Source organism: Manis pentadactyla, chromosome 19, assembly GCF_030020395.1.
Source record: "Manis pentadactyla isolate mManPen7 chromosome 19, mManPen7.hap1, whole genome shotgun sequence".
In the NCBI taxonomy this organism is placed as follows: Eukaryota; Metazoa; Chordata; class Mammalia; order Pholidota; family Manidae; genus Manis; species Manis pentadactyla.
This window is the reverse complement of record NC_080037.1, coordinates 9939133-9963187: the sequence shown is the minus strand read 5'-3', so window position 1 is coordinate 9963187 and position 24055 is coordinate 9939133. Positions and strand designations below refer to the sequence as shown.

The following is a 24055-nucleotide window of genomic DNA, read 5'->3' as shown; positions in this document are numbered from 1 at the left end:
ACGTTACCGTTGGCCTACAGCTTCCAGAGCGGCCTCTGCACACAGAGCCGGACCACCGGCTCCCTGGCTGTATTTGGGTATGGTCGTGCTGCCGCCGAAGGCAGGCACCGAGATTCTGGCTTTCTCTTGGGCTCTCACAGCCGCAGGGAGGGCGGCGGCGCTGACGGAAGAGGAGCGCTCGGGAAACGGCCAGGAGGCCAGAGGGCGCTATCGCCCCCTCACGTTGCGCTGGAAGGGAGAGGCGGTTACGTGTACGCGTGCGCACCTCCTCCTCCAGGCTCGGGTGAGACCTAGCCAAACTTGGTTCGCTCCGCTCGGTTTTATCCCATATAGGGACTCGATCTTTTCTGTACGCATGCGTATTTTCCATGCTACGGTTGGTTGATGATCCCATCTGTCATTCGAACAGCCAATGAAGTGAAGCCTCAAGGTCCACGTCCCGCCCAATGGTGGGGGTGCCCTAGGAGCGGATTTGAGTCTTCGTCCACACCCACCGCCGCGGGGACAAACTGGTTGAGGAGTGTGTTTTGCGCTATGGCAGTAGGCTCGGAAGTGTCGGCTCACCTGCTGCCGAACGACTGCTGCTTTATTTGCCATGTCATAGAGGGGAGGGTGGATGAGGGAGTAAGGAGACCGATGTAAAGGGCACTTTCTGCAGTGTCCAAGGGGCAGTTGCCAATCAGCCATTTATGGAACACCTACTGTGTGTGTCAGACACCGAGGTTTTGGAATGGACATCTCTGCCTCCATGAGAGTTTATAGTCTAAAGAGGCAGATTAACCAAGTGCCTTTATTGCTTTTGGCCTCCCTTCCTCCCCTTCGCCTTAGATGGAGATTTCTCTCCCCGAACCCTGAGCCATTCGGTCGTCCCCGCCTGGCTCTGGCGCGGAGACCGGGCGCCACGGCGTCGGCGCCAACCTCGTCTCCCAGGGCAGGGTAGTGACGGGCGCGGACCGGCGCCGCGGTCACGTGAGGGCGGAGCTTGGCGAGCGCGCGACTTCCCGGTAGGCCGGCTCTCCGCTTGCCCCCTCGGACCCGCGGCTTCGTCACCAGCTTTTATTGGGCACGTGGCGGCTGATGCGCAATAAATAGGAGTGACTCTGGGCAGCCACGCTGCTTAGGTGGGGACCACACTTCTCGAGAGACCGAACTGCCCGAAGCGAGGCTTAAGAGCTGTAAGTACGTGGGAACAAGTACAAAGCTCCCTCCCAGCCGGACTTGAGGGGGAGATAGCGCCTTCTGCAAATCAAACCAACAGGAAGCAATGAATCCTGGGCCCCCAGACTGATCTGAACTAGACCTAGCAGGGAACTCTGAGTCCCTGTGGAAAGAACCTGAGAGCCACCTCTTCCTTCTAGGGCTTGGGTTTACCAACTGTGAAATAGGGCAGCGGACTCAAAGTGCCCCTTAAGCGAGCAGGGACACAAAATGATTTAACTCTGCAAACAGAAACAAGCAGTCTGTATTGGCTCCAGTAGGAGCCACTTTGAGGCCTGGGGTGGGGTCGCCCTTTCACATCCGCTGGCTGTTCCTGAAACAAGTTTCCACAATCACAAGGCTGGAAAAGTTACTCAGCCCATGGGACTGAAGAGTGAGTCAGAAGAACATGAGCTACAGGGAACTGGCCTGGCCTCCTTGGCTGGAACAATCAGATACCACCCTTCGCTTCCTGCCTCCCAAGATCCATCTCTTGGGGAGTATGAGCCTCGTGGGTGCTAATTCTTCAGTGGACCAACAGCTAAACCTAGGAAACGAACGCGCACCGGCTTCTCAACACCACTGCATGTAGCGCTCCTTCAGGGGCTGGTCCTGGAGTTGGAAAGAAGCTGCAGAAAGGCCACCATGCCCATGAGGAAAAAAATCCTTCAGGTTTGTAGTTTATATAAAGTGCACTTTCACATGCGTTTTCTTATTTTAGTCTGACTGAACACATACTGTGTACCAGGCACTGAGCCAGACACAAAAATGGGTAAGGCAGTGCATTTTTTTAAGGCACTTAAATCCAGTGGTGTAGAGAAAATAGATACTAGGACCTACACTTTTGGTTAAAATGAGGTAGGTGCCTAAGACACCTCTTAGAGCAGGATATCACAGCCAGCTGAGTAGAACAGGGGAAATCAGGAAAAGTTTTATGAGGAGAAAGCTGTAGGAGTGAAATCTGCAATGACAGGGAAGGTTTCAAAGGTAGAAATAGGGGTATGAAGTGTTTTTTGCCCATAGGACTTACCCAAGTAAACTCATCTACTTTCATGTCTTTGAAAAGTAGCAGTAAGAAATAGTAACACTTACTGAGTGCTTATTATGGGTTGGCAATGGTTTTAAGTGACTTAATCTGTATCACGCACTTAAATCCCACAGCAAACCAGTTTACACACAAAGTCACAGGCCTGGAGAGGATGTAATTCTTTAGGCTGACGTCTTGAAAATCTACTCTTGTTCCCGCCCTAGGTCTTGCCCTGAGCCCCAGCTTCATCCAGCCAGCCATCTACCAACTGGTTCCTCCCACATATCCTTCAGGAACCTAGTAAAGAAATGTCATCTTCCCCTATCAAAATAAAACCAACAACCTCTCAGGTTGTACTGGGTGAACCTATGAAGAAGCAGTTGGGCCTTTAGAACCAGATCTTCCGGTGGCTCCCGTACTCACGCCTAACCCTGTAGTTAGTCCTGGAGAGTAAAGTACTCACACCCACTTTGATGCCCCAAAGAATGCACAAATGAACTTGCCCTTGTTCAAGGTTAAGCACAAGATTAGTGAGTCAGGGGAGACTTCAGTGAAGTTAAGAGATCACAGATAGGAATTACATCCCTGGTTCATCTGATCTCCACACCACCACTGCCCATATGCAGCTTGGCACCCTCTGAGTCTCTTCTTGCCTGGCCCACCAGCCCTCCTCTATGGTCCTCAGAGTTCCCATTGTCCTGATGACAACTTCTTCATAGGTAACCTGCACCATGAATGGTTTCTTGTCTTCAGAAAAACCTCCCTACTCACGAGGTGACTGCACCCTGCTGGTCCAAACAGGATGACCATCTATCAATACCATGTACACCTCCAACTCAGTTCGTCTGAAATGAAACTCATCTCTTCCCGACATACCTGGTGACACTGGAGCCACTGCCAGTCACTAGTCCAAGCACAAGTTTGGGGAGTCATCAACCCTCCTCCCATTCCTTCTGCTTCTACCTTCACCAGGCAATTTCCAATTTCTGTTATTCCACCCGTTAAATATCTACTAACCTCATTCTCTCATTTGTAAATGATCCCCATTGGGACTCAATTCTGCATTCTTACACCTGGTTCTCCCCATTACTGTCAGAGGGTACGGGCACTGATAGCTTTCTGAAATGCAAATCTGATCAAGTCCCTCCTCTACTTAAAATCTTTTGACAACAAAAGATCTTATGCAGAATAAAGTCCAAAGCAGCAATGCCCTTCACAATGAGGCTTCTCTGTACCTCTTCAACTTTATCTGATATTCCTTTGACCTGAACCATAGTATTAGATTTCCTAAATGCACTGTTCTCTCCACACCTTACATGCTATTCCTGATAACAGAAATGCCTTCCCTGTCCTCATTTGCCCAGGAAACTCCCATATCTTTAAATCCAGCTCAAACACCTCCTCCAAGAAGCCTCCGCTGGTCTCTACTGGCTTGGATTTGGGCGTGCCTCACCTTTGATCCCACAGCCCACTCATATCCTTTCTATGAGATATTTAACACAGGCTGCTGACTCAAGTGTTAACTGTTGGTTCACTTGGCTCCCCAACAAACTGAGTTGCCTAAAAGCAGATAGATGTACCATTCCTCTCTAAATCTCCAGTGCCTAATAAAGGGTTTCACACAAAGTAGGTGCTTAGTACATGTCCGTTGCATTTTAGACAAGAATGGCATGAAGGACCTGTTAAGGAACTGGGCTTCCTGGTCAGCCTCAGAGTCCAAGTGATGCACAGCAGGGGTGCATGGGCTAAGCCTGGAAAAGAGTGTGTTGGCTCTTTGAAGGCCCTGGGCATAAAAAGCCAAGAAGTTTGGGCTTTATACAGTGGGCAGTCCTTGAGGTGTTAAGATGACCAGAGCTGTGCCAAGGATGGGAGGGCGGACTGGAGGACAGGAGGCTGGGGTGAGGGAACAGGCAGCTCTAATCGCTCCATCACAGTTGATGAAACAGTGACTCAGCAAGATTGTGGCTCTGCAACTCCAATTCCACGGCCACACAACTGGTGTGGCAGAACTAGGAGTTGAACCAGTTCTGGACTGTGCCAAGTGCAGAGCTCTTTGTATCTCACCACAAGGAGTATGCAGTAAATGGGGCTTCAGGGTTGTCCAAGTGTGAATGGATACTCCTTCGGTCAGGATAGGATAGGTTAGATTGCAGACACAATACTGAAATCTGTGTGGCTTAACACATTTATTTTCTGTTCACACAAAGTCCACTGTGGTGCTGGACACCACCTTAAGGCAGCTGAGCAATCCAGGCTGCTCTGATGTACTTCCACAGTTCCTACAGTAGGGGAAGAGCACTTGGAAATCATGTCCCAGCTTGATATCCGAAGTCACACACATTACTTGCCATTACAGTCTCGGCCAGAACAAGTCCAGTAACCTTGGTTGACTAGAGTGACTGGAAAACAGTCTTCTGTGTGTCCAGGAAGGGGAAGAGAACGAGATATTTGTGGACAGTAGTACTGCCTGAACTCAGGACATCAGGGGGCGGTGCCTACAGAGAAGGAGGGGCAGGCCAAACAGTCTGAGGAACTGATAGGAGAGGTACAAAGAGAGAGGCTTTGCTTAGGATTTGCGTGTTAGGTCAGGGCTGTTCTGGTCACCTCATGGGCATAGGTGAGCAGAACGTACGTCACATCAGTGGGTTCTCAACTGTAGCAATGTGTCAGGAAGCTCAGAGACTCCTAAGGACAGAAGAGAGGAGGACCTCATTCAACAGGCTGATGGGAGGCCTCAGTTGTCCCAGGCCTCTCCACAGAGCTGCTTCAGTGTCTTGGCAAGGCATCTGCTTCCCCCAGGGCAAATGATGAGAGAGGTGGAAGCCAGGACTTCACCTCAGAAGTCGAATACCATCACTTTTGCCCTATTTTATTGGTCATATGTACCAAACATGACTCACCGTGACAGAGGCTTGCATAAGGGCATGAGGACCAGATTGGGTAACTGGAGACCAGCTGAGAAGCTGCTGCCCAGGCACCAGCAGGGGAGCCTCATCTGGAGGTTAGTGTCTTCTTAAACCCTTGCTGCCAAGCTCATCTTTAATCTGTGAGGTGAAGTCTGCAATGAGCCTAGGAAGGAGGCAGGACTGGTCCTGATCACATTTTACAGATGAGGAACCCAAGACATGAAGACATTCTATGGCGCCTGACTCCCAAGCGCCCTTGCTGCAGCCTGCATGTGCCGGGACCACAGCATTCGCCATGCAGCGAAGGCCTCTGTGGCACATGCATGTGAGCCTGCTTCACTCCATCTTTGCCTCCACAGCACCCGGCATGGGCTGGAGACAGGAGTGGCTGAAACCCTGTTAGTGGTGAGCCAGGCCCTATGCACTTCGTCCACAGTCCCTGCATTGGCCCAGCGTACAGGTGTGAGGGTGTGGGGAGGTGGGAGTAAGAGCCGAAGGGACAAGGTTGGGGGGCCCTTTCGAATAAGTGAGGAGAGCAGGAGGAGGCTCCCTGGCACTGTTACAGCACTTCAAGGGGGAGGGGAGGGCAGCCGCCCCTGCTGGAGTAAACTGCGGGGCTATGAAGGCGGAATCCATCTGTGCCTAATAGGGCCTGAGGAGATTGGCCGTGGAAGTTTCCCGCAGCAGAAGGCCCTGTACCACGCTGCTCCCACCACCACACACCATCCTATTCCTGACTTGGCAGGTATGTTTTTCTTATGTCCTAGGATCCCTCCTATGGCTTCTAGCCCGATAGCCCTCCCTGATCCTGGGGCTGCCCCTGCTTCCGATTGTGCACCTGGAGGAAATTTTCACCTGGTAACTCCACCTCAGACACCTTTAAGTGCCCACCCCACAGGCTAACCGCCATTCCTTCCTGTTGAGGCGACACTCTGGCCTCTGGCCCCGGCAGGGCCACATAATCCTTCCATCCCGTCCTCAGCCGACCGCACCAAAGAAACCAGAACCCAAGCCAAAGTATCAGAAACGTGTATTCTTTTTCTTTTAATAGTAAACCTCTTTACAACAAATATAGTGAAAGAGTTTTCAAACAAAACTCATAAGAATCTCGAGGACTTTGTCTTTTCTTATTGTGTAGAATACTAAGAAAGCATCACCATACAGCACGAAAAGAAATATTGAAAACAAATCAACTGCCACACACTTGGACTCGCCCTGCCCAGGACCCAGGAGGAGCCCCAGGAGTGTGGGTGATTGTCAGGTTTGGGGGTGGGGCACCTCTATGGCCTACCCCCCCCCGCCCTGCTCCCCCTGTCTGGGACTTGAATGGGGAAGACAGAGAATCCAGATTCTCCATGTAACAGTCCAAACCCCCTCCCCCCATACAAATCCCACTCCTTCTACCAACTGCTTAGCGGGCCAAGAGAGGTGGTGGAGGGGAGGGTGAGGAGTTCCCAGGCTCTGGCCTCCTCCCCTCCGTGAAAGCCTAAATTCGCCCCTACCCTACCCCAGGGGATTCCAGAGTCAGTTAAAAATATATAGATATAGATATTTCTAGATACACTTTTACATCATTTCTGTCTCTCCAAACAAATAAATAATCAGCAAGAGAAGGTGCATTACTTCCTTCCTGTCCAAGATGGGGAGGGCTGGGTAAGGGTCAGGGGTCTGTCTGGCTGCACTGAGTGCACTGCTGGGGAGAGGGGAAACGGTGTGTTCCACTGGGGCATGGGAGGGGGTCCTCTCGCCCCCTGTCCCTGAAAGCTGTGGGAAACCTGGGGAGGGGAGGGGCAGTGGATGACTCCAGTGATTACTTTGGCAAATGCCCAGTTCTTCTGAGGAAGGAGTGGGTGGAGGCAAATTTGGCTTGTGAAAGGAAGAAGAAAAGAAGTCCCCACTCAAGGTCTGGGTTCCCAGGGACCCATCCGTCTGGCCAGCCAGGAACCCCTACCCCCAGGAGAAACCTTGGGATACTGAATTGCAGAAGTATCACATATTCATTCAGAGACCAGCCCCTGCCCCCAGGGATGGAGAAGAAAGGACACACACATCCGCACATGGTAATCAAAAGCCAGGTTTGCCATTACAAGGCAGAGGGCAAAACTGGTGAATATTGCACCGTGAACTGCATGGGGCCCTCACCCCCACCCCATGTTTAATGGTGGCCAAGCCCAGCCTGGAAAGGTGGGCAGACTGATGGCAGGAATAGCCTGAGAAGGGAAGGCCAGTCGTTCCACATTTATTGAGCACCTGTCATTCACCCATTCAACATTTACTGAGCGCCAACTATGTGCCAGGCACTGGGCAAGGCTCTGGGGCTGCACACATGCTCAAGACTACACCCTGGCTGCTTTCAAGGCCCTGATCAAGTCTCATGGATTCCTGAAACCCCTCTAGGAACCTGCAGGAACACGACATGCTATGTGCCCAGTCAGCGGGAGGGGCAAAGCTGTAAGGACTGCTGCCCAGGCAAGGCAAAGGTTCAGAGAGGAAGAGGGGGTTGAGTGTCACCCTGAAAGCAGGACTGGTTGGGGAGGAAGAGGGTACCCCATGAAAGGGAGCTGTGTGGGAAGTGTTAAGACTGGGTGGACAATTGTGCCTGGAGCCCCAAGAGAGGTAGGGCTGTGGGTAGAAGCAAAGATGGACAACTGCCAGAGCCCCAGCTGCGGTGTTACAAACATCCCCGAGCTGGGGTGAGAAAAGGTGAAGGAGCAGGGAAGGAGGGTCACAGAGCTGGAAGCCAAGGCTGCGTGGCAGCAAGAGCCACCTATTCCTCTGTAAACACACACCCCCAGGCACACTCGCCCGTGTGCACAGGGGTGCACGCACATGCGCATGCACACACACACACATGCCCTCAGAGCTCCAGTCACAGATTCACGGGTATGCCCAGATGGGCTTCAGAGATGCCCAAAGGTACGCCCAGGCAACCACACACACGCACATAAATATAAGGTACACTCAGACACATGAATACCAGATGCCCTGGTAAGCACATACACCACACCTGTGCTCACATGTACCCCTGCTTTTGGTTCCTTCCCTGCGTTGTGTCAGAATACTGCATGCGGCTGGGTCATAGAGGCGGGCAAAGACAGTCACCTACTACCAAACTGGGCCTTGTCTAACTCCACGTTCCCACCAGGACGAAACTCCAAGGGAGCACTGCGCACCTGGGCAGAGGAGCTGGGCTTCTGTGAAGGTTGGGGGGACCCCAGTCTGCCTGCCCACAGCGCCCCAGGCCGGGCCCTTAGGGTGGGGGCGGTGGGGGATCACGGGCCGGGGGCCTGCCCCCTCCAGTTTGTCAGTGATCCAGCCTGAGGTCTCAGAACCTCTTGCCTCGCCTGCCCCCAAGGTGGGGGTCAGCAGAGAGGGACAGACTAGGGGGCGGGGCGGGATCAAGAACAACAGCAGAAGAATCTTGTCTGTACAGTACGGGCCGTTTGAGTCATTATTATTACAATATACTTTGACAAAAATAGAATCTCATTTCATATCAATACAACAACAACAAAAAGAACAGTTTCCTGGACTGTTACACTGCTAACGTTTTCCAAAGGTTGCTATTTACAATTACAGTAGCCAAGAGGGAAAGTGGGATTCGGCCTGGAGGTGGTGGGGCAGGAGGTAGCAAGACAATGAGGGCGCCAAGAGCAGGGAGGTGGGGTCAAGATGGGAAGGAGCTGGGAGGAGGCGTGGAGAGGGGCCAAGGAGGAAGGGAGGGAGGCAGGCCCTCTGCGGACCCCTCAGTCCCCTCTCTCTCACATGCCATCCCAATGTCCACTCCTCTGCGGATGTGTACGTGCAAGGAAGAGCAAGTCCCCGCTCCCACCCCCACCCCCGGTGCCAAAGTTGGGGCCCTCAGGCACCCCTGGGTGCCCCACGGCCATCTCCTGCTGAGCCACCTCACTCAAGTCCCTCTCCCCAGTTCTCCCTGCACTTTGTGGCCAGCTTTGCAGGGCTGGTGTCAACTGAGGGGTGGTGAGCTATTGCACTGTATATCTTAGAGAAAATGCTGGGGAAGGGAGGGGGCCCCAATTCGCCCCTCACCCCAGCCCTTCTGCCCCTCCTCATGGCTCTGTCCTTCTCTCCAAATGTGCTTCAGAGGGGCCCCTGCCTCAAACCCTATCCCCAGCTCAGATTCCCAGGCAGCCTTCCCAGCCCAAAAGCTCGGCCAGCCTCCCATCTCCTTGGGGGTGCAGCTCACATAAGAATCAGTGAGAATGTGTTGTGTGCATGCAGGGGCATTTGGGGGCCAGGCTTGGGTATTCTGCCCTGTGTGCCTGCAGCCACAGGAACAGTCCAGAAGCAGAGATCCGTTTCAGAACCTCTGCCTCACTTTCCCCTGAAACACAACCCTACCCATCAAGCTGACTTTGGGGTTTCAGTCTTTGTAAGGGGTTTTGTTGTTTGGTAGTTTTTTTGGTTGTTTCCCTCTATCTGGGGGATGGGGTGGGAGGGCTCCGCATGCAGGGCTCGGCACCTGTCCTTTCCCAAAGGCCTATCGGGCCCCCCACCCCCTCCTGCAGCATATGTGTACAACGTGCAAAGTGTCCCCCCCTTCCCGCAAAAAAGAGCCCCCCCCCCCAGCCAGTGAAAATGGCGGGGGGGTGCAGAAAGAGGGGATGGGAGCATCCCTCTCTCCAAAGCGAGAATCCAAATTAAAAAAAATATAATAATAATAATAATATAATAATAATTATACACAATGTAACCGTCAACAGGACATGGAGCACAAGAAAGGAAGTGGGGGTCGAGCGGGAGGAGCCCAGGACAGGGAGGGGTGGGCGGTGTGAGATTGTCAACTCTTCATCAGGGAGGCTGAGAGGAGGGGAGTGGGAATCGTCACTTTAATGTCTGTGAAGAGAGGAGATGGAGAAGGGGGTGAGGGGGTGGCCCAGGCTATGGGGTGTGTGCCCCTCACTCCCCTCTTCCCGTAGTGGCAGGGCCAGCTCCGAGGGGAGGAGGGTCTGACGCTGAGGGCAGGCAGAGAGGGACCTCTGGGGGGATCAAAGCGGGCCGGTGCTGCCCGAAATGGGCTGGTGGGAGGGCTCGCTGGCCAAAGGCCTCTGAGGTTACAGATAAGACAGGTCTGGGGGGGCAGGGTAGGGGGCATACAGGGCAGTCCCTGGGTGTAGCCGACACTGGCAGACAGAGGGGGCGATGCTACAGTACCCAGGTGTCGAGCCTCATCCTCTTCACGGCTGAGCCCTCAGCCTCAGGCTCTGGGGCTGGGCGCAGCAGGCCCAGCGTGGGCCCGAAGTCCCCCCGTCCGTCATCCCGGTCCCCCGACTCATAGGAGCCCCCAGCTGGGCTGCTGAGACCGTCACCAGGCTCAGGGCGGGCAGCTGGGAACACAGCTGGAGGGGGAGGCGCAGGGCTGCGCTCACGGCTCGGGGAGACTGGTTCCGACTTGATGCTGATGTGTGGGTGGGTGGTGACCGTGAGGGCGGCACCCACGTGGGGCAGGGGGCTGCCCGGGCTGGAGACAGGTGATGGGGTCCGGGGAACAGACACAGCGGTGGTGAGTGGCCAAAAAGGTGATGGGAAGTCACAAGACAGAGAGTGAGAGAGAACAGAGAATGAGAAGATGGGGGTGGGGGGAAGGCGAGACAAGTGGGCAGCCAGAGAGGCAGGGCCACGTGAAGGGGAAAGAAGGGAAACAAGTCACGTTAGTTCGATCGCACATCCCGCTCTGCAGTCCGGGCCCCGCCTCCACCCCGGGGCTGGCTGGGGAGGGCTCAGGGTAGGTCTCCGGGGCTGTCACTCAGTGCCTCCCAGGCTCTCCACCGACAGACGATCCCAGCTCTCTAGAGGACCCTCCTCTTCCTGCCCACCCCCCTGCCCTTCCTAGGCACGCCCACGGCATCCCGGGAGGACTCACATTAGATTGCTGAGAGGGACGGGGACCAGGTGAGGCTGCTGCTGAGGCGGCTGGGGCTGCTGCTGGGGCGGCTGGGGCTGCGGCTGGGGCTGCGGCTGGGGCTGGGGCTGCGGAGGCTGCGGCTGGGGCGGCTGCTGCGGCTGCTGCCAGGCGCTGACGTTGCCTAGCGACAGCCCCCCAGGTGAACTGAAGGCTGGCAAGGAGGAGAGCTCTGCACTGGTCAACTGGTACTCTGCAGGGGGTGGGGGAAAGCGAGGATGAGAGCCTGCAGTAGACAGCAGTCCCCAGGAGGACGGGCACGGCGGGAGGGGAGTCGTTACTGACAGATGTGGGCATCACTACACCCATACAAATCCGTGAGGACAGCATTCATAGCGAAGAAACGCAAATCGTAATCATTTTTTTTTATCACGTGTAGGTATCACTCTTAGGATGTCAATTTAAAAAAAGAAAGGGAAAAAAGTAAGGAGGGAAGGTCTAATAAATGTCTAGTTGTCATCTCTTCAACTACGGAGTCTTCAAATGCCTTTCTGGGATAGAGGGAAGGCAGGGAAAATGCTGGGTGAATGGCCCATCGGGGCAAATTACTAACTACCACTCCACCTGCTGCAAAGTCCCCATCTCCTAAAGACTCCACATAAAATAAGTCACAGCAAGGCTTCAAGCTGCTGTGCCCACACATGGAAACACAGAGGACACATGCCTGCCACCCGCAAGGACCTGCAGAGGACCCTCGAGGGAAACGTGTCTGTGGCACAACTGGCCAAGGTCCTGGCAGATTTCCCTGTGAAGTGGTGCTTAATGGTTGCTAAAATGTCTATCTTCACGAGGAAACTGTGATATTTGCATTGTCACAGAACAAACAGAACCATGAAACATTTCACAATTTATACAGCCCTGTTATGTTTCAGGTTGCATCCTATTTAGGACAGATTAGAAAATGTCTTCCCTGAGGAACAACTGCACTGTGGTAGTGGGAGGTCACAAGAACACCCAGTCACCCCAACACTACACCTCATGCTCTTGCCCAAGGGGTCACCTGCTCCAGTCAGCTGTCTTCATGCACGGAAGACGGTATTATCTCTGCAACAGAACAGTAAGGCCAAACTTCCTGGCTACCTCCACTTATAGGTCAAGTCACCTTGGGCACACTGCTTACTCGTTTACCTATAAACTGAAGGCAATAACCTGGCCTGTATCATGCAGCTGCTGTGAGGACTGAGTGAATTAACACACAGAAGGCACGTAGAACAATGTCTGGCAGGTAGTAAATATTCAAAAGATTTACCTGTTGTTACTACTAATTTACAAATAAGGCAACTGCAACCTCAAGTTTAAGGAACTTGCCCCAGGTCACAGAGAAAGTGAATGGCAGAGCAAGATCTCAGGCCTCAGGTATCTTTAAATGTCACCCTAGATACGGCCCATGCTTGCCTCTGGTCTCAAAACGTTAGCCAGGGCACTGAGATGCTCATACTTACAAAGCACAGCAAGGGCACAAAGGGATCCTTAGTACCAACTAATTCCAGCCCTCATTTTACAAAGAAGTCAGCCTCAGCAGTGCAGGGCCGTGGCCAGCCTCCCTCAGCCAGCGACTGGGACAGGCTCGGCTCCCAGCCCCACACTTGGTCCCCACACCCCTGGTCTATCTATCTGGAGGCTTGGCTCCCAGCAGGCTTGATTCCTCCTAGACAGGAGCACAGCCCACAGGCCACCTGGTAACCCGCTCTGCTCCTAGAATGACCACAGTCAGACCTGTGCAGCCAGTGTCAACAGGGGGCCCGGCCTGCCCTCACCTTTGACATTACCATGCCAGATCACCCCCCAGCCAAACTTGAGCTGGGACCAAGGACTGTAAACAGTGAACAACTAAACAGCAGTGTGCTTGTGGGGTTTGTTTATATACCGAGGGTCGCCTGAAAGCACCTGCTGTTTAAACTGAGGTCTACTTAATTACTCCTGCAGTAAGTGGGACTAGAGCCCCTGGTTTCTGAGAAGATGAGAAAAGCTCACCCACTTTCCAGCAGGGCTCCAAGGGCAGGCCCGGCATCAGAATCTGCTTCATACCAGACTGACAAATAGAGCCTAAAGTCTGGTCTTGCTCAGCAACTGTCCCGGTTCACTGATACCCATTAATCTCCCTCCTGCTTCACAAAGACTGGTGGAGGACCAGAAGGTGGCAGAAAACCACCACCATGGGATTCCCCCAAAACACCGACTCCTGAAAAGGGCTCAGCGCTGCCCTCTGCCAACCACCCCTGCCCACCCTCAGGGGACCAGCTTTGCTAGTCAGGCCCCAGAGAGCCCTGGCTGCCTGTCCACCCACAGCTTTTACAGGTGAGGAGCCCGGCCCCAGGGCCCCAGGTCTTCTCTGAAGCTGCCTGAGGACATAATAACCTGGAAGTGGGCACACGCATGGGAGAACACAGGGGCTTTATGATACCTGGATGATAAATCTGGACCCAGACACACATGCCACCAGAGTCTGGCCCCTCAACCTGAGGCAGCTCTCTTACCTGCCCCAAGGGGCTTTCCTACATACAGGGCTGGAGTCTGGATTTCCACACAGGTGGGATTTTGTGGGTATTTGTTCTGGTGTCTGAGACCTAGCATGGTTCAACTCTGGAATGGGGGGTGTGGGAAGGGGGAAAGTTTTTGGTCTACTCTCATCTCATCATAGAAGAGCTCTAACACAGCGACTCATAGGTGACAGAACCTGGGAGATGGCAGGTCTCCTAGGTGGGAAACAGACTTCCTTCCCAGCCACACAAATGCTCTGAAACAAGGTGACAAGGTATTTCCTCACTGGAAAATCCTTCCTCACACAGCTGACTGGAGAGCAGGCAAGGGTGGCTGAGAGTGTCCCAGACTGCTTCTGGGAAGGTGTGAGTGGGTGACACAGGCCAGGACAGCCCTGGGGACCCAGGACGGGAGGGCACGGGGTGTCCTGTCTGAATTCTTCTACTTAGAGACCTCTCCCCAACCCTCCCCCTCCCCCTTCCTCGCTCCTGCCACTCTAATCCCAAGCCGAAGTCAGGGCGAGGGACCCTCCTCTTCCTCCTCTTCCCTGCTCCGGAACCCCCGCCTCATTCTCCCAGGACGCTGGATGACTCTTTGTGACCATGTCTCCTCTCTGGGCTCCTCTGCCTCCCTGTCTCTTCCCTCCCTCACTCCTTCGTTCTTTTCCTCCAAGAAGCCTTGCTGAACTGACCTTGTCCCCTTCCCCACTCCCCCACCACGGTCAGCCTGAATCAGCTGCTCAACCCGCCTCTGGCCTGACCCCTCCTCAGACAGAGGCTCCCTAAGGACAGGGCCTCCCTCTTCCATTAGGTTTTATATTAAAAATAAGGAATACCCAGTTCAATCTGAATTTCAGACAGAACAATGAATAACTGTTTAGCATATGTTCTTTGGGACATACTTTAGCAGAAAAATGTCTTTGAGACATACTGAAAAACTATTCATTGTTTTATCTGGAATGTAAATTTAAGTGGGCATTCTGCGTTTCTATTTGCTAAATCTGGCCACCTTAATCAAGTAGGGGATTGTGCAAATCAACGGCCTGCCTCAGATTGGGGCATACCCCAGGGAGCATTTCATGTTCCCTCCCTTGCCCCAAAGCCAAATGCACCCAGCTACATGTCACATGAACACTCACCTGTGTTGTAGGCGGTGGGCATGGAAGAGAAGGGGAGGCCCTGGCTGAGTAAACTCGGCGTTGCCACAGAAACCACTGGGGTGGTGAGTGAGTGGGTAGACTGGGAGACCCCCAGGCGCTGGGCATTGTTCTGCAGGAAAAAACTGTCTGTCAAGAGGTGGCAAACAGTTGGGCTACTTTGCCCTAGCCTTTCATTCAAGGCCCAGCTACGGTCCCTGCATTGCAGGGCTCAGGTGGGGATGCCTCAGCATGGAGGCCCCTACATATACACAAACATATGCTGGGGCCTTCACAGAGACACTGAGATCCAGGGGCAGAAACATGCACACTCAAATCCATTCGCACCTACACACATGCAAAGAGTAAGGCGTGTATGCTGGCTCTGTAGCCCCAACAACGCGCAGCCTCCTCAGGCAGGCTGGGAGGAGGGAGAGACACTCCTCTCCTGGCTGGTCCCTTTGGGGCTGCTCTCCCGGTCCATCCCTCTGCAGCACACACCCTGTAGAAGCGTGCTGGCATCTATGAGGGGAACGTGGGGCCTGGTGTGGCATGTGCCTGCGTGTATGCACACACGTGTGTGGGGCTGTCAGCTCCATCTGCCGCTGACTCACTTGTTTATTCCAACTCCACGCTGGGGCCGAAACTGCTGCGGTGTTGGCCGCCAAAGTCTGCCTGCCTTTTCCAGCCTCTCTGGCCTCCCGTCAGGGAGCTGGGAAGGGAGGAGCCCCTGCCCAACTCATGGCTCAGGTTGAGCATGTAAGTGTGAGCACGCAAGAGCGGCTGCGCATGCCTCTGAGTGCCTGTGAGGCGGGCCGTGTGCAGGACTGAGCACAAGGGGACAGAGGGGAGAGGGGATGGTTCCCACCAAGGACAAGTCCGGGCTTGCCTTGGGTCTCAGCTTCCCTTGGGAAACCGAAGTTATTGTCTGGCTGGCACCTCTCCTAAAGAGGTCCTTATCCTGGGTCCTGAGAATGCTCAATGGGACTGAGTAGGGTCAGAGGGCAAGTGTGGGCCAGCCTGTGGTCCAACGGCCTAATCCAGGCATCCTGGAGCACATCCAGATGGGCCCTTAAGGCCTGGGGCTGGCCCACACCATGGCATGTGTGTGCATGAATGCAACATCACATAAAGACGGCTATGTACACACAGGTTCACACACATGCAAGTCTAACCCGTCATAGCCCTGCCCCATTCATTTCTGCATCCCGCTTGGCACTAAGCACAGCTCCTAGCAAATAACCAAACAAAGAACACGCACTACACACACAGATGAAAGGGCGAGGGCACACACACTCCATGCCAGCCCACCCAGAAGTCAAAGCCACAGCAAAAAAATCTCATTGCCTCACTTACCAGATCTAAATGGTCCTCAGTCTGGGAGCAGAAATAAAACCAAGGGGAAGATTCAGTCTCTGGCCTCTGGCCTCCTCCCCATCATTCCCCTGCCCCCACAGCCAGCCCATCTACCTCTTTGCATAGAGGCAGGATGGCTCTCCATCCTAGAAGGACAGAGCTCTCCACTGTCCTGATTTCCAGAAGGTACTAGACCCCAATGTCCACCAGTTAGGAAATCCTCACAACCTAGTCCTCCCATCTGTAACGGCAAATCTCTCCCATCCTCTTCCTCATCACAGAACCTTCTCTCCCACCTCCTACCCGTTTTTTACTGCCCTCTAGGCTGATATTTCTGTGTTTCAACCTTTTGTAAGGCTCTCTGGGAAGAAGGAACTCATGAGAAGACATGCTTCCATGATCTCTCTAGGCAAGTCCTAACTACTGGCTGACCGTCATCTCTCCTACTAGAGGTCAGCTCTTTTCTCCTTCCTCACTCACCCATTCCCCAGCCCCTGCCCCTTGGCCCAGATGCTCACTCACCAAGTGATGCATTAACCCCTTTCCTCCCTGGGAAGTAATGACCCTCAGGTCGGGCTTGCGGCTGGGGGCTCCAAGCTGGGCGCTGTGGGTGGGCGGGGGCGGAGACTTGGCAGGGATGACCTTGTTTAGGCTGTTGCCATTGGCCACGGGGAGGAGGCCAGGGGAAGCCCGAGCACTGACATAGCCATTCCCTGGAGAAGAGATGAGGGTAAGAGGAAAAACATGGGCCCACCCCCAGCCCTGTTAACTGTCCCCGGCCAGGACTCCTGCCACCTAGAACCTCACAAAGCTAAGCTGAGGCTTTGAGTGGGTGCTGAGCTCTCTGATTTTCCCTAAAACCACCCTATCTTGGGAGTAAAGGGAGAATACCCCCTACTCCTAAATCACTGGGCTCATCCCTGGGCCTCTAAGTTACGCGTGATGGACTGGGTGGGAGGAGCCCTGTGGTTGGTGGGAAGAACAGGAAATGGAAACCACAATGGCCACGAAGTTCTTCTACAGCCCAGTCTCTCCTGCCTTTTCTCCTTTTGGTCTCCAAAAAGGAAATCCAGTACCTTCTGGGCCCCCAACAACCCAGGTTAGAGACAGGCTGGAAGGCTGGAATGTGGGCCCCTGTGAGGCTTCTGGGCACCAAGGCAAAACAAGCACTCAGACCGCTCCTTTGCCACACGAGTGGAAGATGCTGTGACTTGGATGAGCACAAGATTTGGATGACAAGATCCCTGCGGCTCTGGGGAAGATGAGCTGGTCACTAGTGGTGGTGCTGTTACTGGCACTGGGGGACTGATAACACAGTCACCACCATAGTTAGACAGATAATAACAAACACAATAACTATTTGCTACTTCTGCTCAACACTCCTCAACCTACATAGGGCTTTTACATGCATATTACCTCATTTAATCCCCACACTAACCCTGCAAGACAGACAGGACATGTATCATTAGCCCCGTTTACAAAAGAGGAAACTTGAGGCCTGGTTGGCACAGGTGTAATGACTTGTCCAGGGCCACACAGCTGGCTGGAGGCCATGCTGGGCTCTCACCAGCTATCTACATGCTGGCCTTGTGAGCCAGCAAGTATCACTGTTTCCTTAAGGTCTGCAGGCATTTCTTGGGCCCTTTCCTTGGAGAGCGAGGAGTATTCACCCATTCTGCCAATTTCCTGACCCCAGTACACAGTTACTGCTAAGAAGATATTCTGTCGTGCCTGGGATAGACTGGGGGACTCTAAAGCCCAGAGATGTGGGGGTGATCTCAGTCAGAATGTCACCTTGCTCTGTCCCTTGAGAACACACTGTTGCCCAGGAAGTGTGTGGCTGCCTCCATCCCAATTCGTGGATCACTCTGGGAATGGCAGGAATGTCAGGGTGACGTCAATGGTGACATTCGAAGTCATAGTCACCAGTTGGACAACAGCACAGGGTAGGAGGGGCTGTCGGCTGCAGGACTGGGGGTGTAGGAGAGCAGCCTTTCTTCTGTGGCTTTTAGATGTGTGCTCATAAGTGTACATCTTATGTTGGGATATTTCCATAAGCATGAGAATGTCTGTGTGTATGTGTGTATGAGTGCATGCCTAGTGTCTGTAGGCAACGCTAGATATTCACACTCTCCAGATCACAGCCAGATGCCCCCAACTCAACTGAAAAGACTTGGATCTTCTCCTCCAACTAGAAATGTCGGTCCCTTCTCAGTTTTTCCAGATTCCCTGAGCCTTCATCTCTGCTGACTCATCCACATCAGTTTACCACTACAGACAAAAAAATTCCAGGGCTTAAAAATCCTCAGACTGTACATTCGATTCAGGCCCTGGGATCCTCCTCTTTTCTAATCTAGCCATTCCTGGTCTGTGGACCTGGAGCTGCTGAGCAGACAGGCCCTACCCCAAGCAGAAGGGCAGCCACACTCACCGACAGGGCTGGGGCAGGCTCCATTAGCACTGCTGAGATCTCCCCCCAGCATGGCCCCTGGGGGAAAAACAGAACCACGATGAGCTGACAGGACACCCCTTCCCAGAGCGAGTCCCTTCTCAGGAGCCACATAACCAGGAGAGTGCTGTGGTGGGTGAAGGAAGTATTCACAATTGAAAATGGAATCTCTTAAGTCCCCACCACACCTTGCCCACCCACTTACAGGCCACTCACCGGCACTGGCTGGCCGCTGGGGCAGGCCAGGAGACACACTGTTCCTCTGTAGTGCTGGCTGCTGAGGGGACAGGAGCCGTGGGTCGGTGAGGGATGACGTCACCAGGGAAGGGGTGACCAGGGAGCCGCTGGGATTGCTGAACTGCAGTGAGCTCTGATTGGACACGGGCACCGTGACAGGCATGGCAAAGTTGGGGGCCGGGACAGCTGACTAGACAGAAAATGGAAAGGCAGGGTCAGGCCAGGATGCCGCCTTACCTTGGTCCTACTCTGCCAGAGAGTCCAGGCAAGGGCTCTAGTCTCTGGGCTGTGCGTCCTAGGGCCAGCAGCTCAATCTCTGCCTTGGGCCCTCTCAGAGTCCTGCCTGCCATTCCCACCAAGGAAGCACTTTGGTGGGAATGCTTTGGGATCATCTCTGGCCTAGAGAATGAGAACAAGGCTCTGCCCACTGCAAACAGGACCAGGGACACCTGGAAGCTCCTAGTAGAGGTGGGTTAGTCCTCAGCCAGGCAGGACACACAGGGAGCAGGTTAGAGGCCCCTCGTACAGACCCGCACTCACACACACAGCTGTTAAAGGCCTGTGCCGTGGACAGGACCTTGTTCCACTTGCAGTCTCCTGTCCGTCCGGCCTGCAGCAGCAGGTGTTCACCCCACCTCACTGCCTTCCTCTCTAGCAGTCTCCGTCTCCACTAAACAATGCTACTGAGTATCTCTGGCTGGGTGTCAGCAGGCCCATGGGGGCCTCTCCCCAAGAGATCTGGACAAAGAGGCCATTCTCTAGTTTCCTGTTATATAAGGATCTCACAACATCTACACACTTCTTGCTGGGGAGTGGGACACTCCAGGTCTGTCCCAGCTTATGCTCCATCCAAGATGAGTCTCAGCAAGGGTCACAGGTTTATCACAGCCAAGGTCAGAGGTTCCTCAGTGGTCACTAATAGCCCAGCATGGCTCAGAGCGGAACATCCATCAGAGGCAGCGGAGGGCCGGGGCGGGGCGCGAAGCCACACCATGCACCACAGGGAGCCTCTCCTCCATGCGACTACTCACGGCCAGTCTATAACTCTGCATCATTTTATCAAATTCCTCGTCTATCTTTTTATATTTCTCCTCCGTCTGGGGGGTCAGGGCAAACACCTCGTCCACCTCAGGGCTCTCACATTCCCTGTGCTTCTTGTGCAGCGCCTGGGGGGAAGGGGCCGGAAGGGGGGGGCCAACAGAGAGAGAGTGAGTGGGGCTCACCCCATAGCGCCGGAAGAGCCCGTCCAGCTCCTCGCTGGCGCGCCGGTACTTGTCCTCCAGCAGGGGGCTCTGTTCCAGAGAATCCTCCCCGTCGGGCTCCGGGCTGTCGCAGCCGTTGAAGCCCTTCTTCCTCAGGGTCTGTAACCGCACCACTGCCGTCAGTGGGGAGAGGGGCCTCCCCGACCCACTGCCCCTGAGGTCCTTCCAGCCCTTCCCTGAGACCCCCGACGTTTCCCCAACTTCTTTCCTCAAGGTTCCCTGCATCTCACCAGTCCTCTCCATCAGTGTCACCTTCGCCCCTCCTAGAGCACTGTGTGACTGACTATGCAGTTGATGAGGGAGGTCACATGGAAGGTGGTACTAACTCAGGGAAAGAACTCAGTGCAGACATGTGCTTCCAAGTGATAGGTGGGAAGGGGGCTCTCTGGGGGATAGGCTGAGGGGCTGGTGCTCTGGGCCAGCCCCTGCCTGACCACCCTTTGGCAAGCCCTGGCCAGAAGGCACGGAGCACCCCCACGGGGAAGGTGTCAGGGTTGGCTTTGCCCAACTCAGTCCCTAGGCTCTGTGTATGAGAGGTGGGAGAGAGAAATAGAGACGGAGACAAGAGAGGGAGAGGAGTAAGGGGGAGAAAGGCAAAGAGGAACTAGCAGTTACGAAGCTCCTATGTACCACGCCATACGCTCTCCTTGCTCAGAGGCCAGGCTTCTCACATGCCCAAACAGAAGAGAGGCACACGTGGTAGGTCTGGAGAACACCCCACAACTGCCCTCTCCATGCTCAAAACACCTTCAAAGATACTTATTTTGTCTTAAAAATTAATGCCAATTTTATATTCTGCTCTACAGAAAATTTGTTTTCTTTAATATAAAAATAAGGGAATTTCCTCCAAATCTTTAAGTGTCACTCCCGGGCACCTTCTCCACTGGCAAAAGTTCTGTACCCCCAAGGCATGCATACCTCAGTGTGAGAAGCAAATCGGGCTATCTCGTTCAATTCAAACACTGCCCTTCAAAGCAGGCACCGGCCCCATTCTTTGGAGGTGGGCTCCAGGGCTCGGGCAAGCTAAACCATCTGCCCAAGGCCACGTGGCCAATAAAGGCCAGAGCTGGACTCCAAATCCGTGTGCAACAGTTCACAACGCCCCCTCTCTTTGAAACAGAAACTGAGCCAGAGGGAAAGAGAAAGAGCAGGGAAGACAGCAACCGAGAGAGGGACAAAGGAAGGAAGAGTCAGATGCAAGAGCAGACCAAAAGCTGCAACGCGAGGAGGGGAGACAGAATTCAAGAGGACAGAGCAGAGAGATGTCGTGTCATGCCTGACAGGCATGAAGAAAGACTCTCAGAGGGGGCTAGAGTGGGAGCGGGCTGGCAGGCAGGCCCACTGACATCCACCTTGCTGCCCCATCTTCCTCCTCAGACACAGAGCTTGCATGAGAGGACGTGGGTCTATATGTGTGTGCACACAGGTGAGTGGCTGCGAGGGGCAGGCGTACACCTGTGTGTGCACAGGCAGGTCTGCGCGTGTGCTGCACGGGCACTTCACGAGCAGCTGCAGCAGGGGCAGGGGCCGTGCGTGGGCGCCCACCTCAATGATGTCAGCGTTGGTGCGGCTCTCATGCGGCTCGTTGTACTCCGTGTACTTGAGCAGCACCTTGTCCATGTCGGTGCTGGCGTACTGGAACAGCTTGTTGGAGTGGTTAAAGATGATGAGCGCGATCTCGCAGTCGCAGAGCACACTCAGCTCGTATGCCTTCTTCATCAGCCCGAACTTCCGCTTGGTGAATGTCACCTGCAGGTGGGCGGGTGGGTGGCCAGGTCTGGCTCAGTCCAGGCCTGCCCAGGAGTCCCAGCCTATAGGTAGCTGGTCACAGACCCTGCCTCGGGAGCCCCCATTCTCAGGGTGACACAGCCCTGTTGTTAGGAGCCCCTGGTCTGGGGAAAGAATAGGTCCATACCTCTCTGCTAACACCTGGGCGAGACACAGCCCAGAGCCAATGCACTGAAGGGAGAGGATTTAGATGGACAGAACTCCACAACTCTGTGCTGGGGGCTCTAAAGAGGTCAGGAAGGAGAAGAGAGGGGCTTCCGGGCTCTCCCATGGGGGTAGGAAGAGGGGAACATCATCAGGAAAGGGGGCCTGTCTGGGCGTGGCCTGGGGCTCGCACATGGCTCCTGGGTTGAAGCACAGGCCCGTCTGGTTGCAGCTGCAGATGAGCCTCCTGGTTCTGGGACACAGGGTTCTAAGAGCCATAGGGAGGTGGGGCTCCTCTTCTCCCAACCCAGCCCTTCACCTTCTGTGATAGCCTCCAGAGCCCCCACTCCCAGTGGCTTCAGTGGAGGCAGAGGCCAGCTCCTTCACCTCACCCACTCTCTGTGGCTCCCCGACCTCCTCACCTGTCGGTTCCGCTCATCAGTGATTCGCTGGATCTGAATCTTTTTCCTCCCCATCTTCTCCGGGGATCCTCAGTGCTAAGCAGGGGAGGGGATCGCTGGGTGGTGGTGTAGGCACACCTTAAACTCTGCTCATGAACAGTCTGGGACCAGTGTTCAGTTCATGGTCTGCAGGACACGTCCTGTACAGCCTCCTGGGAGGGGAGGGTCACAGGAGGACTGTTAGCCCTGGCAACCCTCTGCCTTGCTCCTTGGGCACACATGCCAGGCTCACAGCACCCCTGTAAGAGGCCGGCAGGGTCTGAGCACCATCCTCAAAATGCAGAAATGTTGCGACCTGAGGTGATGGCATGTCATAGCCAGGCACAAGCTGGAACTCACACTCAGGACACAGGACTGTGGTCCAGCTGCTTTCCACACTATCATTGTTGCCCTCAGATTCTAGGTCACACAGAATATGGGAACCTGCTGGCTTCTAAGGGTCTGGGTCGTAAAGAACACCCCACCCCCTATCTTCTCCCCAGAGCCCACTCCAAGCAGAGGTAACTGGGTTCACCAGCAGCCCCTCTGGCCTAGAACAGTGCTTCTAGTTCAAGAGCTTCCTGCAGAGAATGAGCTGAGTGCATGCCTGTCACAGCCACAAAGAGCTAGCACCGTGCGTGCATCTGGTGCCAGGATGGGAGTATCTGGGTCCCCTGGCTCAAGAACATACCAGAGCAGGTCTAGAGCAGCAGCCCTCACACCCAGCTCATGGAACCCTAGAGTCTGGGGTCCCAGAGTGGGGCTGGGGCTACAGAGTCCCTGTCTTCCTTCAACCAATTGTTTTTACAACTCTATCAGTGGGCCTTGGCCTAAAATTTCTATTTGAAGAAAGGGTTCTGTTGCTTAAAATAAATAAATATACAAATATATAAATAAACCACTCCTCTAGACCAGAGGTCTACCAATTTTTTCTGTAAACGACCAAATAACTATTTTAGGCTTTGCAGGCCATACAGTCTCTGTTTTAACTACTAGACTCTGCCATTGTAGCATGAAAGAAGCTGTAGATGACACATAAATGAACGAGGGTGGCTGTGCTCCAATGACAATTAGATTTATAAGAACAGGCCTGGGCCAGATTTGGCCCATGGGTCAAAGTTTGCTGACTCCTGCTCTAGAGGAACTGCACCAAGTCTAGAACCCAAGTTCACTGTCAGTAACGCTTCCCAACCTTATTCACCCTGAAGCACACAGAGAAAATAGAGAGCCTACTGACATACACAGAGGAGGCTGCTGGCAGCCGGGGGATGCAGAAACCAGGTAGAGAGATCCCCATCTCAGTACCTCTATAAGCCAGCCACGGCCCACCAGGATTGGAAGGCTCCAAGCCCAGAACCAGGATGGGAGGAAGCATGGGGATGGCAGTCCAGCCTGACCCAGAAAAAGTACATGCTCTCAGATGTGGACAGTGCCAAGCAGGCTGCAGTAGCTCTTGGGTACTGGAAGGGCCTGGGGTGGGATGAAGGCATGAGATGACCCTCCAGCTCTGTGATTCCAGCAGGCTCAGAGGTGGGGCCTTCCTGGTGGAAGGGAGCAGAGAGCATGGGCCATGCTTCCTAACCCACTCTGACGGGGTCCTGAGAGGAAGACAGCCGACGAAGTCCAGCCCTCCCCTCCACAGCTCCCCTTCTGTGGAGCCAGAGACTCCACATTGCACAGTCTTGGTGGGCTTTCACCTGCCCCAGCCTT

At 54.2% G+C, this 24055-nt stretch overlaps 1 protein-coding gene and 1 long non-coding RNA gene across 8 annotated transcripts in view; one reads left to right on the top strand and one right to left on the bottom strand.

The window, feature by feature from the left end:
- The first annotated feature begins 504 nt into the window (after positions 1–504).
- On the top strand, positions 505–5998 carry LOC130681694 (uncharacterized). Of its 2 annotated transcripts, XR_008994942.1 has the most exons (3): positions 505–1869; positions 2944–5535; positions 5780–5998. It is a non-coding gene; the product is annotated as an uncharacterized LOC130681694 (long non-coding RNA). The 2 variants fall into 2 exon arrangements; XR_008994941.1 differs by lacking the exon at positions 5780–5998 and having other exon boundaries at positions 2978–3869.
- A 150-nt stretch (positions 5999–6148) lies between these two features.
- MEF2D (myocyte enhancer factor 2D) overlaps positions 6149–24055 on the bottom strand; it is a 32376-nt gene continuing 14469 nt past the window's right edge. For 2 of the 6 annotated variants that reach the window (XM_036922536.2, XM_036922535.2), the window contains 11 exons: positions 22328–22518; positions 21519–21722; positions 19935–20072; positions 18691–18901; positions 18457–18513; positions 16548–16738; positions 16026–16046; positions 14673–14802; positions 11015–11246; positions 10306–10612; positions 6149–9987 (listed from right to left, as the gene is read on the bottom strand). In XM_036922536.2, the coding sequence (XP_036778431.1) occupies positions 9976–9987; positions 10306–10612; positions 11015–11246; positions 14673–14802; positions 16026–16046; positions 16548–16738; positions 18457–18513; positions 18691–18901; positions 19935–20072; positions 21519–21722; positions 22328–22381 (1557 nt within the window). In that variant the 5' untranslated portion in view covers positions 22382–22518 and the 3' untranslated portion in view covers positions 6149–9975. The other 4 variants (XM_036922539.2, XM_036922541.2, XM_036922540.2 and 1 more) reach the window with 4 other exon arrangements.